The following is a 14,592-nucleotide window of genomic DNA, read 5'->3' as shown; positions in this document are numbered from 1 at the left end:
TATGATAACTTTACTGATGCAGAAACCCCATGTATGAAAATGGATTAAAACATTCTAAAATTAACTGCTGAAGGTAACTGAAGGTAACTGCTTAAAAATTGACCCGTTTCTGTAGGATAATTCTTTATGAAATTTTTATTATGAGCAGTTACTCTTCATTCATTAACTCATCTGCTGCAACCATTTAATTCTAATCAGGGTCATTGTGGGTGTCACACCCTTGTCCTGTCTTGTCTGTTTTCCCCCGCCATGTGCTCACTTAGCACATTGCTCTGTTTGTTATTGTTCATGTCTTCGCCCTTGTCCTCATCAGTCTTATTTGTATCTCCTCGTTATCTGTTCCAGGTGTCCGTCGTCTGTGTTTGGTATTTAAGTCCTCATGTGTCACTTCCTAGTTGTCGGTCATTTGTATTGTTTCATTTCCCATGTCATGTTATTTAGGTCTCTATTCTGTCTGTCCCATTTGCTTTAGTTCTCCTTGTTTAGGTTTAGTCTGTTTAGCTCTTTATATTTTAGTTTAGTCTGCTTAGCTCCCTTTGTCTGTCTCTGTTAGCTCCCTGTGTGTTGCCTTTCTGTTGAAGTCCTTTTGTTTTGTTATTTTGTTTAAATAAATATAACTGTGTTTTAGCGTGTGCGTCCACCTCCGTCAGTCCGCCCCACAGTCCTGACAGAATGACCGACCCTAAAAGGTAAGCAGCTAGCACAGAAAATCTGTTTAACATGGCTGTGATATGGAGTAGCTGGCTCCGGCAGATACACGCCAGTGTTGCTCAGTGCCTACAGGAAGAGGCAACTTATGAACTGATTGACTGCTCCAGTGGGAGACGTAGTAGCAAAAGGAGCCGGCGAAAGCAATGTGTTGGAGTCTCCCCCTCGCTGGAAGATTACCCCCTCAGGTCCGGGGAAATTTTGGGGGGTTTGTTAGCCTCAAACCTCAGGACTTTGTAGGTGAGGCTAACAGGGGCGAACTTCTGGGGGATCCATGATTGAAGAAATCCCTCAAGAGTGCTCCCATCAGTCTCCCTAAACCCTCAACAGATCCAGCACATGCCCTGCGAGTAGCACAAGCCCATGCCTCTGTGGACATCGTCACAGTGCCCCCTGCTTCCGTGGGTGTTGTCGCAGCCCCAACCAGGCCGCTCCTGTTCCCGTGAAGGCGGCCAACCTGGCAGCTCCTGTTCCCGTGAAGGCGGCCAACCTGGCAGCTCCTGTTCCCGTGATGGCGGTGACCTCCGCTGCTCCTGTCCCCAAGAAGGCGGCTTCCGCAGCCGCTCCTGTCCCCGAGAAGGCGGCTTCCGCAGCCGCTCCTGTCCCCGAGAAGGCGGCTTCCGCAGCCGCTCCTGTCCCCGAGAAGGCGGCTTCCGCAGCCGCTCCTGTCCCCGAGAAGGCGGCTTCCGCAGCCGCTCCTGTCCCCGAGAAGGCGGCTTCCGCAGCCGCTCCTGTCCCCGAGAAGGCGGCTCCCGCAGCCGCTCCTGTTCCTTTGATGGCGGCTTCCGCAGCCATTCTGGTCCCTGTGATGGTGGCCAACCCGGCCGCTCCTGTCCCTGCAAAGGCGGCTTCCTCCTTCCACGAAGGTAGGAGGCCCTGCGAGGCTTCCTCCACGAGAAGGTGGCTTCCACAGCCACTTCTGTCCCCGAGAAGGTGGCTTCCATGGCCGCTCCTGTCCCCAAAAAGGCGGCTTCCACGGCCGCTCCTGTCCCCGAGAAGGTGGCCAACCAGGCCGCTCCTGTCACCATGAAGGTGGCCAACCAGGCCAATCCTGTTCCCATGAAGGTGGCCAATCAGGCCGCTCCTGTTCCTATGATGGCGGGTTCCTCAGCTGCTCCTGTCCCAGTGATGGCGGCTTCCTCAGCCGCTCCTGTCCCAGTGATGGCGGCTTCCTCAGCCGCTCCTGTCCCTGTGACTGTGGCTTTGGCCGCTTCTGTTCCTGTGACAGTGGCTTCGGCTGCTTTTGTTCCTGTGACTGTGGCCCTGGCCACTTCTGTTCCTGTGACTGTGGCCCCGGTCACTTCAGTTCGTGTCCGTAGGTTGTGCCCAGGCTGGCTTCTCGGACAGCCCCACAGACTTTGGCCAGTCCTAGGCACCCCCGTTTTGATTCCTCTGTCCGTCCCTGTCCTGATTCCCGTCTCTGTCCTAGTCCCTGTACCTGTGTATGTCTTTGTCCCTGTCACTGTGTTCGTGTTTGTCCCCATAAATGTTCTGGTCCCAGTTCCCTTGCCAAGTCCTGTCCAGTCCCCGTTTCTACCCTGTGTTTTGTCTCCTCTCCTGCCTTGTCTCAAGTCCAGTCCCCTGTCCATTCCCAGTTCCCCGTTTTGTCACCTGTCCAGTCTCCTGTCCCAGTACCCAGCCTCTGTCCCGTCACCTGTCTTATCTCCCTTCCAGTCTAATGTCCTTTCCCCTGTCCAGTCACATGCCCCTGTCCAGTCTTCTGTCTCTGGTTCTGTCCTGTCCTCAGTTTTGTGTCCAGTTCCTAAACCTGTTCAGTCCCCAGTCTTATCTTAGTTCCTGTCCAGTGTGCAACCCCAGTCTCCTGTCAAGTCTTGTGTTTCCACTCCCGTCCTGTCTAGTCCGTTCCAGTCCCTAGTCCCGTCTCCTGTTCCATTTTGTAAGTCACCTGTCCAGTCTCCTGTCGCTATCCTTTGTCAGTCTCCTGTCCTGTCCCGAGTGCAGTCCCCAGTTTCCTGTCCTGTCAAGTCACCAGCTCCATTTCCTCTGTCTGTTCCTGTCTTGTCCTGAGTCCTGTCACCCATTGGTTCATTGTCTTGTTTTCTGTGCTCTCTCCTGCACCAGCTCCTGGGGGGTTTAGGTGTATGCGCCCTGGGAGTTGAGCATTCAGGGGGGGCATCTGTCACACCCTTGTCCTGTTGTGCCTGTTTTCCCCTGCCATGTGCTCACTTAGCACATGGCTCTGTTTGTTATTGTTCGTGTCTTCGCCCTTGTCCTCATCAGTCTTATTTGTATCCGTCCCCCCGTTATCTGTTCCAGGTGTCCGTTGTCTGTGTTTGGTATTTAAGTCCTCATGTGTCACTCCCTTTGTCTGTCTCTGTTAGCTCCCTGTGTGTTGCCTTTTTGATGAAGTCCTTTTGTTTTGTTATTTTATTTAAATAAAAATAACTGTGTTTTAGCGTGTGCGTCCACCTCCGTCAGTCCGCCCCACATTCCTGACAGTGGGAATCATTTAATGCAGTTGAAATTGTGCTTTTGATATGTGAAATTAAAGGTCAAATACAGGATTTTCTGATTACTATGATACATTGAAATATTGCATAGCATATCTGTCTACATGGCTTTTAGATTAGGTATCAAATTGAAATCGCAGTACTTTTGAAAAAAAAAAAAGTATTTGTTGAGTTCATATTAATATATATCCTCAGTCTTCACTGCAAAAATTGTGAGCAAGCAACAACTAGGGCTGGGCGATATGACCAAAAATTCATATCTCAATATGCCTAAAAGAAATGGAGATATGTGATACGATACAACATTATGAAAGCCATAACAAAATACAATTTCAAAGTATTAGTGTTTATTTTTAGCACCAAATAGGACATGCTGCATTATCTAACAGTAATTATTAAAGTAATTCACCCTTCATCTCACTCATTTCCTCTGATTACTTAAAATAAACATAGCACAAAAAATTTGTGTCTGGTAGATTATTTCTTTGTTGTAACAGTGCCTCTTGCCAATAAACCTTATACTGTTAATTTCCCTTTTAAATGGTGCCACATTTGTAAGAAACTTTTACAGTTTTACACTTGTACATGCTTTTGTGGGATGAGCAGTAGAGTTGAGTATGTGGGTTGAGCCCATGAAAAATTTGTCAAATACTCACTGCCAGTGCCAAACAGCTTATTTTGTGTGATGGTGTGATGCGGCTGGAAAAACGAGGCTTATCATCATTGGAAGCAATCTCAATGTAGAAAAAGATATTGAGATACAACCAGGGGCAATCCCATATCGCCGCAGTCTGGGACCAAACTCTATCTTCCAAAATGACAACGTTGCCCCCATAGAACGGTGTTTATCAGAGACTACCTCCAGAATTTGGTAGTGGAGACGATGGAATGGACTGCCAACAGTGCTGACCTCATCCCCAATGAACACTTTTGGGATCAGCTTGGGCGTGCTATTAGTGCCACAGTGACCAACACAACCACATGTGTAACCAACAGTGTGAAACCAAGCTGGTGACCATCATGAGGAGAAGGTGCTGGGCTGTTGTGGCTGTTTATGGTTCTTCCACATGCTACTGAGGCTCCTATTTGTTAAATTAATAAATTGTTAAATTGTCAATATGTCTTGTTTCTTCAAACTTCAATCAGCCAGTCACAACCCACCAAATGAGTCAATGGCAGAATAAGCTGTTTGGCATCGGCAGAGAGGAGTGGGCTAATTTTACATGGGCACAACCCACATACTCATCCCACAAATGCATGTTCCGTATAAATGTGACACCATTTCAAAGGGAAATTAATGGATGGACTTTGAATATAATTTTATTTAAAGGGTCATCTTCAATGCAAAACTGACTCTAAGTGTGTCTTGGCTGATCAGTAACATGGGTTCACTGATGATATTTGAAATACAAAGTTTAAGTAATCCAGATTACATATTTATTTATTAAATTTTTCATGATTTTTACGGTCACTATTTGTGTGATCTGGTAAGATCAAAAGTCATGTGATAGAAGTAATGTTTTGCTATAAAGATTTGGGCACCTTTCTTGTAATTCATCAAGGGCAATAATGTAATTTGATATTGTGAAGTACTTTTGGTTAGAAAAAAAAGCTACTCAAATATCATAAGGGGCAAAAATATAAAGTTCAAGTAAAAATATAAATGATTTGAACATGTTATGTAGTACTTGAAATGTGTCCACATTTTGCATATATATTCGGTTTTAATAAAGTGTGTATTACTGATTTTAATTCTAAATGTAGATTTGGACTTCTTTTGTGTATGTAATGGTTATAGTATTTTTACAGTATTCATGCTTGGCTGATTTTGGATTGTTTTTCTTTTTTAACAGCAACACTATAATCAAAAATATTACATGTGGGTATTGTTCAGTATACATAAAGAATTGAATGTAGTTTAAATACTGTTTCTAATTAGTGTTCCTCTGTAAAAAGGTACTGTTTCTGAAAAAAGGCAGTAAATGGCTGGCAAGTCTATTGTTTTATGCTATTACAGAAGTATTCTGCAAATTTGAAATACAATAGTGTTCCTGTAAAAATGCAGTAAATGGCTGGGAAATCTACTGCCAGGTATTTACTGCAAATAACAATATTTACAGTAAAGTATTGTGTTATTCAATTACAGTAGTATTTTGTAAAATTGAAATACATTAGTGTTCCTGTAAAAATACAGTAATTGTCTGGGAACTCTGCTGCAAGTTATTTACTGTAAATCAGTTTTTACAGTAAAGTATTATATTATTTAATTACAGTAGTAAGCTGTAAATTTGAAATACAGTAGTGTTCCTGTACAAATACAGTAAATGGCTGGGAACTCTGCTGCCAGTATTTTACTTTAAAGTTTACAAGATTTTTTTTTACAGTGTAAGGTTGGAGCTTGATGTCATCATGTTAAATTTTAAGTGATGTCTGACTTACCTACCATAATTTAGCGTCTACCCAAAGATGGATTTTGACATCAACCAAGTGTTCATTTCCAAAAACAAATCATCATCTCCACAACATTGGAGCTTTACGTAATCCTGATGTTAATTCTGAGTTAAATCTGATTTTAATTATTAACCATAATTCAGCATCTAACCAATGTTGGGTTTTGATGTCAACCCAACTTTTATCTCCAACATCATATCAATGTCTATAAATCATTGGAGCTTGGAGTCATCCTAACGTAAATTTTTGGTAATATCGGATTACTAACCATATTTCAACGTCTAACCAACATTGAGTCTCGATGTCACACCAGTGTCGGGTTCAATGTTGGGTTTAGACGTCGACCCGATTTTCATTTCCAACTAAAAATCAACATCTATATAGCATTGGAGCTTGACGTCATCCAAATGTTAATTTTTGAGTAATATCTGACTTTGATTACTAACCATACTTCAACGTCTAACCAACGTTGAGTCTTGATGTCACATCAATATTGGGTTTAGACGTCAACTCGGTTTTCATTTCCAGCTAAAAATCAGCATCTATACAACACTGGAGCATGACGTCATCCTAACGTTAATTTTTGAGTAATATCTGACTTTGATTACTAACCATACTTCAACATCTAACCAACGTTGAGTCTTGATGTAACATCAATGTTAGGTTTAGATGTCAACCCAATTTCCATTTCCAACTAAAACTCAACATCTGTCCAACATTAGAGACCAACGCCTTACTGACGTCAAATTGACGTCCTGTGCCTGCTGGGCAGTTACTAAAATATCAGTCTGAGATTCTGTACAGGCTCCAAGACCCTGTACCATGGCCTCATGACTTATATCTGCACTTGCTCTGCTCCCACTAGGATCCTACTTGTGTCGACTCCTCCTTGATACAATCAACCAATCACCAAAACACACAAAGAACATAGTACAGTAGCTTGGACACTTACCTGTCTCCTTACAAACAGAGAGAATGAGAGCTGTCACAATGAGAAACTTCATCCCTGAAAAACAAATGAAGACTCTCACATCAGCTGAACACACCCTAAAGCGCAGTAACATTTAACAAAAAATAGACTAAATTCAACTAAGCTAAGTATATAAGTATATGAAAGTGAACAAACAGAAGACAAGTGCAGGACATATGATACCAGTAGCTCACTGATAGACATACAGGAGTCAATGGAACACTGACTGAAGACAATAACCTGATTTGGAGGTAGGATAATGGATGTACAAGGCAGTGTAAACAATAGTGCAAAAATTGTAATAGAAGGAGGTAGGATACTGGATGTACAGGTCAGTGTAAACAATAGTGCAAGATAATGATAATAGAAGGAGGTAGGATACTGAATGTACAGGGCAGAGTTAACAATGGTGAAAAATAATCGTAATAGGAGGAGGTAGGATACTGGATGTACAAGGCAGAGTAGACAGTGCATGATAATCGTATGACAACTAAATAAAGTGAACAAGTGCATACCGGTTCTATTGCTCCCACTAGGATCCTACTTGTGTCGACTCCTCCTTGATACAATCAACCAATCACCAAAACACACAAAGAACATAGTACAGTAGCTTGGACACTTACCTGTCTCCTTACAAACAGAGAGAATGAGAGCTGTCACAATGAGAAACTTCATCCCTGAAAAACAAATGAAGACTCTCACATCAGCTGAACACACCCTAAAGCGCAGTAACATTTAACAAAAAATAGACTAAATTCAACTAAGCTAAGTATATAAGTATATGAAAGTGAACAAACAGAAGACAAGTGCAGGACATATGATACCAGTAGCTCACTGATAGACATACAGGAGTCAATGGAACACTGACTGAAGACAATAACCTGATTTGGAGGTAGGATAATGGATGTACAAGGCAGTGTAAACAATAGTGCAAAAATTGTAATAGAAGGAGGTAGGATACTGGATGTACAGGTCAGTGTAAACAATAGTGCAAGATAATGATAATAGAAGGAGGTAGGATACTGAATGTACAGGGCAGAGTTAACAATGGTGAAAAATAATCGTAATAGGAGGAGGTAGGATACTGGATGTACAAGGCAGAGTAGACAGTGCATGATAATCGTATGACAACTAAATAAAGTGAACAAGTGCATACCGGTTCTATTGAAAAAGTCACAGTTGGGTCTGATGAGGAGCTTAAGTGACAGTACCAATAAAACAGGACCAGTATAAACAGTAGTGCAAATATAGGGATATGAAGCCTGGAGGCTGGTTAAAGTGGTTGAGTGCCTGCTTGATTTTCAAAGTCACAGTTGGGTATTGATGGTAATTGATGAGGTTGCTGAGCAGTGTGTGCGGGGGGCAGAAGTGGGAGAGGGGCAGAGCAGGGAGAGAGTTCAGCATTCTCCCAACCTGATGGATGGAGCTATCCCTCAGTCTGCTGGTCCTAGCCCTGAGACTACGCAGTCTCCGCCCTGATGGCAGCAGGCTAAAGAAGCTATGTAGCGGGTGGGTGGGTGGGATCACCTGCCAAGCAGAGGGCTTTTCGTAGGAGGCGGGAGCTGTATAAGTCCTGAAGGCAGGGGAGAGATACCAATGATCTTCTCAGCAGTTCTCACAATATGCTGGAGGGTTATGTGGCAGGATGCTGTGCAGGTCCCATACCATGCAATGAAACAGCTAGTCAGGATACTCTTGGTGGCGCCCTTGTAGAAGGTGATCATGATGGGGGTGGGAGCTCTTGCTCTTCTTAGCTTGTGGAGAAAGTAGAGCTGTTGGTGAGCCTTCTTGGCCAGTGATGCTGTGTTAATGGTCCAGGAGAGGTCCTCTGTGACATGCACACCCAGGAACTTTGTGCTACTCACCCTCTCCACAGCAGCCCCGTTAATGGATAGAGGGGCATGTTGTGTGCGAGTTCTCCTGAAGTCCACATCAATCTCCTTGGTCTTCTCAGTGTTCAGAGAGAGATTGTTGTGTTTGCACCAAGAGGCCAGCCGGGTCACCTTGCTCCTGTAGTGTGACTCCTCATTGTTGCTGATAAGGCCTACAACAGTTGTGTCATCCACAAACTTGATGAAGAGGTTGGAGGTGTGTGATGGAGAGCAGTCGTGGGTTAGCAGAGTGAACAGAAGGGGGCTCAGCATACATCCTTGGGGAGCCCCCGTGTTCAGAGTGATGGTGCTGGACGGTTACTGCCAACACGTACTGCGTGTGGTCTTCCAGTCAGGAAGTCAAGTAGCCAGTTGCACAGTGATGTGTTCAGTCCCAGTCTGTCTAGTTTCTGAATGAGTTGTTGGGGGATGATTTTGTTGAATGCAGAACTGAAATCAATAAAAAGCATTCTGACATAGGTGTCTTTCTTGTCCAGATGAGTAAGGGCTGAATGGAAAGCAGTGGAGACAGCATCATCAGTCGAACGATTTGATCAATATGCAAACTGGTAGGGGTCCAAGGGGGGGGGGGGGGAGGAAGACCTGATGTGTTGCATGACTAGCTGCTCGAAGCACTTCATGAGGATGGAGGTAAGTGCAACCGGGCGGTAGTCATTGAAACAGGAGGGTGATGACTTCTTTAGGACAGGGATTATAGTGGTGGCTTTGAAGCATTTCTGATGCCATGGGACAGGTTGGCCCTAGTTGTCTTCAGGCCTGCCTGGTCTCCAGCTTTGAAGGCAGCATTTCTAACCTTCAGCAGGTTTTGGACCTCACCTGTCAGCCATGGCTTCTGATTTGCATGAATAGTGATGGTCTTGAGGACAGTTACATCATCAATGCACTTGGTGATGTAAGCAGAGACAGTTTCTGTGTACTCCTGAAAATCTGTGGAGTTGTTGTAAGTAGCAGCCACTTTAAACACATTCCAGTCTGTGGTGCTAAAACAGTCCTGAAGTGCCTCTGATGAGCCATCTGGCCACACCCGTACCTTCTTTAGAACTGGTTTGATGAATTTAACCAGTGGTTTGAAAGCTGGCATTAACATAAGTGAGGTGATCAGAGGCGCCAAGGTGGGGGAGGGGCAGGGCTTTGTAAGCTCCTCTCCGTGTGGTGAAGACCTGGTCCAGAGTGTTGTTGCCCCATGTTGGAAAGTCTATGTGTTTGTAAAGTCCAGAAAACACAGCCCTGTCTGCTGCTCACTGATGTGCTGATACAGTTCATTTAGCGCCTCATTCCTGATGTTAGTGGAGCTTGGGGGAAGATGGACAGCAGCTAACAGCACAGCTGAGAAAACAGCTGATGGTGGGACAAACCATCTGTGGTAGTATAAGAGTAAAATCCCTTTCTCTTTTGTCGGGGCATTGCCCCATTGCCCTAATGAACTAATAACCCATGCTCCTCTGATCAGACTCATAAACAATAGAGTTTTAATTTAAAACTTCAGACAGATGCAGCCTTGGAGTCTGTGTGAGTAGTGGAGGTCTTTAGTACATGTCTGTGCTGATCACAGATCCAAGAAATGTTCAGTTTATTGTGGGGTTGATAGGAACCACACGTGCAAAGTTTTTCAGACCTTGAATAGTTAAAGTCTCAGATTACCTTCCTGGAGTGAGTGAGTGAGTGAGTGTGTGTGTGTGTGTGTGTGTGTGTGTACTGGGAGGAGCTGCTGAATATAAACCTGTTTCTGTGTCTGATTCACATCTAAATTCATCAGAAAACACCTTCCTCCACAGAACAGTGAGCTACAGTCCACACTCAGAGGGGAAACTCACCCCAAACACTCCCCAGAGTTAAATGCAGAGGTCATCTTTTCTTGAACTGTTGTACAATGACCATAAAGCACAGTTTCACTTTCACTTCACACAGGAGAGTCTGGACTCACCACTGAGAGTGTGTTGGGGTGTGTTCACTCTGTAGTTAGTACTCTGGTCTGAATCAGTAAGAAGGTCGTGATCTTGAAGCGTTTCCCTTGGTTTGGTTGGTTTTCACACAGAGAAATATACAACTGCACCAAGATACATCACTGTAAACCACATGAGAATGTTCTCACTGCTGATTGGTCCGACCTGACTGGGGCAGGAGTGAGAGTGTAAACACAGGAAGAAGGTCCAATACGACGACACAGTTCTGATCACTTTCCCTCCAGAAACTTTGGGCTTTGGAGAAAATTTGTAGCCAACGTGTAAACAATGTGACATTAATATCTGTACTTAATATAACTTTAATTATAAACAGTAAGTTCCCACCCTGCAGTCTGATTGGCTAAGAGGCATTCCAGGAGTGTAATTATTGCACAATAATGGTACTCTGACCAAGCTCTTCTGGTGTCACTCCACAAAATACACGTAACCTAGCAACAAAGCCAGTGCTTACAGGACAGCAGTGGGCACCAACGGGGAATCATTCAGTTTCCGTTCCTGCACGTTATTAAAAAGTAAAGAGTAAAGGGTTACAGTGCAGTGAACCCTTTACACTTTGTGAGTTATAAATAAAAGAAAATCACAAAGGAAATATAAACAGGAAAATGCTGCATGTGTGGATTTTGTGTTCAACTCGAGTTGAGGCTCGTCTTTTTTTCTCCACTGCTCTCATCACCAGCTCAGTGCAGGACGCTCTGGAGCCTTACTCCACAATACACACTTTTAACTTAAACAGAGAGAACTCTACATCGTTTAGTGTGTGATATATCACTATGATCTGAGCCTGCTGTAAACAGTGATTAAACCATGACATTTTATTGACTGTATGTGTTTATTTATGGCTCTGGTGTTGTCAACCTTGGTTCCATCCCATTGGTGTAAACACAGAGCGGCTCCCCGGTGAGAACCAAGGTTCAAAATCATGAACAGAACCAGTTCAAGTTCATTAAAAAGAGCAAAAAGGAAGGTGTGACGGAATAAAGCTATTCTACCTCGTGTAAGGTTAATAAACAAGCAAATCATTTTTATACACTGGAAAAATATGAAATATACTCTACTGATAAATTAGAAGTTCACATAGGGCCCAGCTCACTCTCATCTATCACTGAACATTTAAATCCTAAACCTAAGCTCTAAGTTTGCTGTGGCAGTTTATTATCCGGTCAGCAACCTGCTAATGCTAAAAACTAAATGTTACTCACTGGGCCCAGTGAATGTGCACCCAACACAGCCACTACATCATTAGCTCTTCACAGGGGTCATGGGTTAGGCACCTCCCATCATCAATGTTTCACCGAAATAAGATCATGACAACTCTGGAAGAACAATGAAGTCTGGCATCACACCCTACACCTGATACAGCACACCATTACACCCTAGAGCAGAACCTGCCTTTGTATGATGCACCAAGGCTTTAACCTTGTAACCCGTGGAAGCTCCAGCTCCATTTCCTGATCCTCATCAGTACACACCATTAAAATGTTCCTCTAAATACCTCTTTCTGACTTTTAAACTCCCAGAATTTTTTCTGAAGTTCTCTGCTCTCCTCAACACTGCCAGCCTTCAGCTTTTCTGCAGTGAGATAATACCCTCTCTTTCCTCTTCCCCGACTCACCTCCGCTGCTCTCTAAGGGACTTTAACTCCTGAATGAGTTCATCTGTTTCTACTTGACGTCTTGACTTGACGTATGTCTTTTCTGAAATCTACCAAACCTTGCCACTCCACATTCATAACTAACTTTACACAAAGTCTTACATTTATCCTCTGATGACTCTTCAAACGTCCAGTGAACCTTTCAGATCATCATTTACACTCTTCCCCTCTTTATCTGCTGCACCTGGTCATTTTGACTTTGTTCTCTGCCCAGTTCCTTTCTCTTTTGCCACTTGTTTTACTGTGTCCTGCTCTCCACTATTCCTCTGGTTACCATCAGATCCTCCTCCTCTCTAACTGTGCTGGAGTCCTCCTCAGTAGTAACAGAGGTGTTGATGTACTGTGGGGCAGCTATGGGTTTGAGGTTAGAGAAGTGAGCTTGAGGCCAGTGGGTCGCCGGTTCAATTACTGGGAAAAATTATTTCATGACTGAAGTGCCCTTGAGCAAGGCCCTAAACCCCAAACTGTCCCCCAGGCACCGAGGTGGTCACAGAACCCTTTTGCAGCTGTGTGTGTGTTCACTGCCCCTAGTGTTTGCTCACTAGTGTGTGTTTGTGTGTTCACTGCCAAGGATGGCTCAAATGCAGAGAAGTAATGTCCCTAAGGGGAAAATAATGACTGTTGTTTGTTGGTGTCTGAAGTGTAAATTGTCTGTAAGTGTTTATTCACTGTTTGAATTTCCACAGAAACTCCTTTATAACTCGAGGTGTTTAGTTTTGTAGCACTTTCGTTAATGCAGTTAGCCGTCTCCCAAGTTTGGAGACATTTCCACCTTAAGTGATCAGAAACAGCAAAAATGAGTCACCCACCTGTGGAGCAGGAATAGAGCAACATCCTCATCTCTGTTCATGCTTCATACCCCCCCCCACACACACACACACACCCCACTTTAACCAACACAACACTCCTCCTTTATCTACGAGGGAGTAGACGGTGATCTGAACTTCACCCTCTCAATAACTTTTACACAGACAAATAAAACACACTCCTGAGAGAGGTGCTGGGAGTATTGTGTCGGCCGGGACACATGTGACTATGTGGGTGTGGCAGGACATTTTCTGCCCCAGGAAGGAGGACACCGGGGGAGGAGCATTTCTACCTTCTGATTGTTCAAAGAGAAAAGCATTTTTAAACATCAAATAAACAGCGTTTCAGCTCAGACAACAGAACTACACCATCTCAGTCCGTCTCTCGTCCTCCCCTCACTCTCTCTGACCCCTCCTTTATCCCCCAGCACCTCCTCCACCTGGGGTTTGACATTAGGACGGTGCTGATAGGGAACCGGGGACCAGACTGAGTGAGGGGAGTTCTGTGTCCTCAGCCCTGTCTCCTCCACTAAACCAGTGAGTCACTCACAGTTCCCCACGATCAGAATCTGAAGCAGCTCAGAGACCATCAATAGATTCAAATACTGTGACCTCACTGGAGGTGGGGAACTGAGACACAGCCGCACTGCCTTTTTAACTCTTTATTAACTGCACCCTAACAAGGGCCTAGGGAACAGAACAAGTGTCCAAAGCAGTATTTGGGCTTTGTGCAGTGACCCATTGAGCCCTTATCCACCGTCACCCAACTCTTCCACACACACACACAGCCTCCCAGCCCTCAGCCTGACTCTCACACACACATTTCAATATCAGTCCCACTGTCCATCACAGAGCTGAGAGCAGTGACCTGTTTCTGAATCAGTCTCAAAGTCTTCAGTTAGAAAAGCTCACATTCAGCTGAATCAGGAAATCCAGAGCTACACACAGAACACACACATCAGCTCATACACACACTCACACCACCTCTGCTTCTCCCAGTCCACTGTAAAAGTGAATTACACACCTGTACACACTCCGCTTCTCCACTGGAGTCCAGGCTGAATGATCATCTGCTGCACTTTCCTTTTCTGTACAAAGAGAAACCAGTCAGAGAACATCACTCACATTATATCACAAGTGCATCTGAGGATATCTCAGATTACCTTCCTGGAGTGTGTGTGTGTGTGTGTGTGTGTGTGTCTAAATCACATCAAAAACAACTTCTTCCTCAGAACAGAACCACATTCCACACACAGGAGTGTCTGACCTCACACTGAGAGTGTGTTACACACAGCAGAGGATTTACACCAATCGGCCAAAACATTAAAACCACCTCCTTGTTTCTCCCTCACTGTCCACTCTCTCAGCTCCACTGACCACACAGGAGCACTGTGCACTTCTCCACTTCCAGACTGTAGTCCAGCTGTGGCTCTGCATACTTTACACACTAGTAAAAGGAGCGTGGAGAGGACTTTATTATCAGTAACTGATTATGGTGGTGTAATATAGACATGATTCTGTCTGTACCTTTAAGGAACAAAACTGGACTTTTAAACACTGTTGAACCTTTAAAGTTGCATTTCCACAGTTTGTATCTTTAGTGACCGACACTGTACCTCTACTGTACCTTTTTATGAGACTGCAGTGTGGAGTATGGCTCTGTTCTGAGGAAGACGTCT

General features: G+C 44.3%; 1 protein-coding gene across 1 annotated transcript in view; it reads right to left on the bottom strand.

The window, feature by feature from the left end:
- LOC136699110 (NACHT, LRR and PYD domains-containing protein 9-like) overlaps nucleotides 1–14,004 on the bottom strand; it is a 78,130-nt gene extending 64,126 nt beyond the window's left edge. The window contains exons 1-3 of the mRNA XM_066673573.1: nucleotides 13,938–14,004; nucleotides 7,224–7,277; nucleotides 6,583–6,636 (exon numbers count right to left, since the gene is read on the bottom strand). Coding sequence (XP_066529670.1) covers nucleotides 6,583–6,636; nucleotides 7,224–7,277; nucleotides 13,938–13,983 — 154 coding nt within the window. The 5' untranslated portion in view covers nucleotides 13,984–14,004. The remainder of the gene's footprint in view (nucleotides 1–6,582; nucleotides 6,637–7,223; nucleotides 7,278–13,937) is intronic.
- Between the last annotated feature and the right edge of the window lie 588 nt (nucleotides 14,005–14,592).

This window comes from Hoplias malabaricus, chromosome 6, assembly GCF_029633855.1.
Source record: "Hoplias malabaricus isolate fHopMal1 chromosome 6, fHopMal1.hap1, whole genome shotgun sequence".
NCBI classification, from domain to species: domain Eukaryota; kingdom Metazoa; phylum Chordata; class Actinopteri; order Characiformes; family Erythrinidae; genus Hoplias; species Hoplias malabaricus.
Note: the sequence above shows the minus strand (reverse complement) of the source record. Positions and strands in the feature narration are given on the sequence as shown.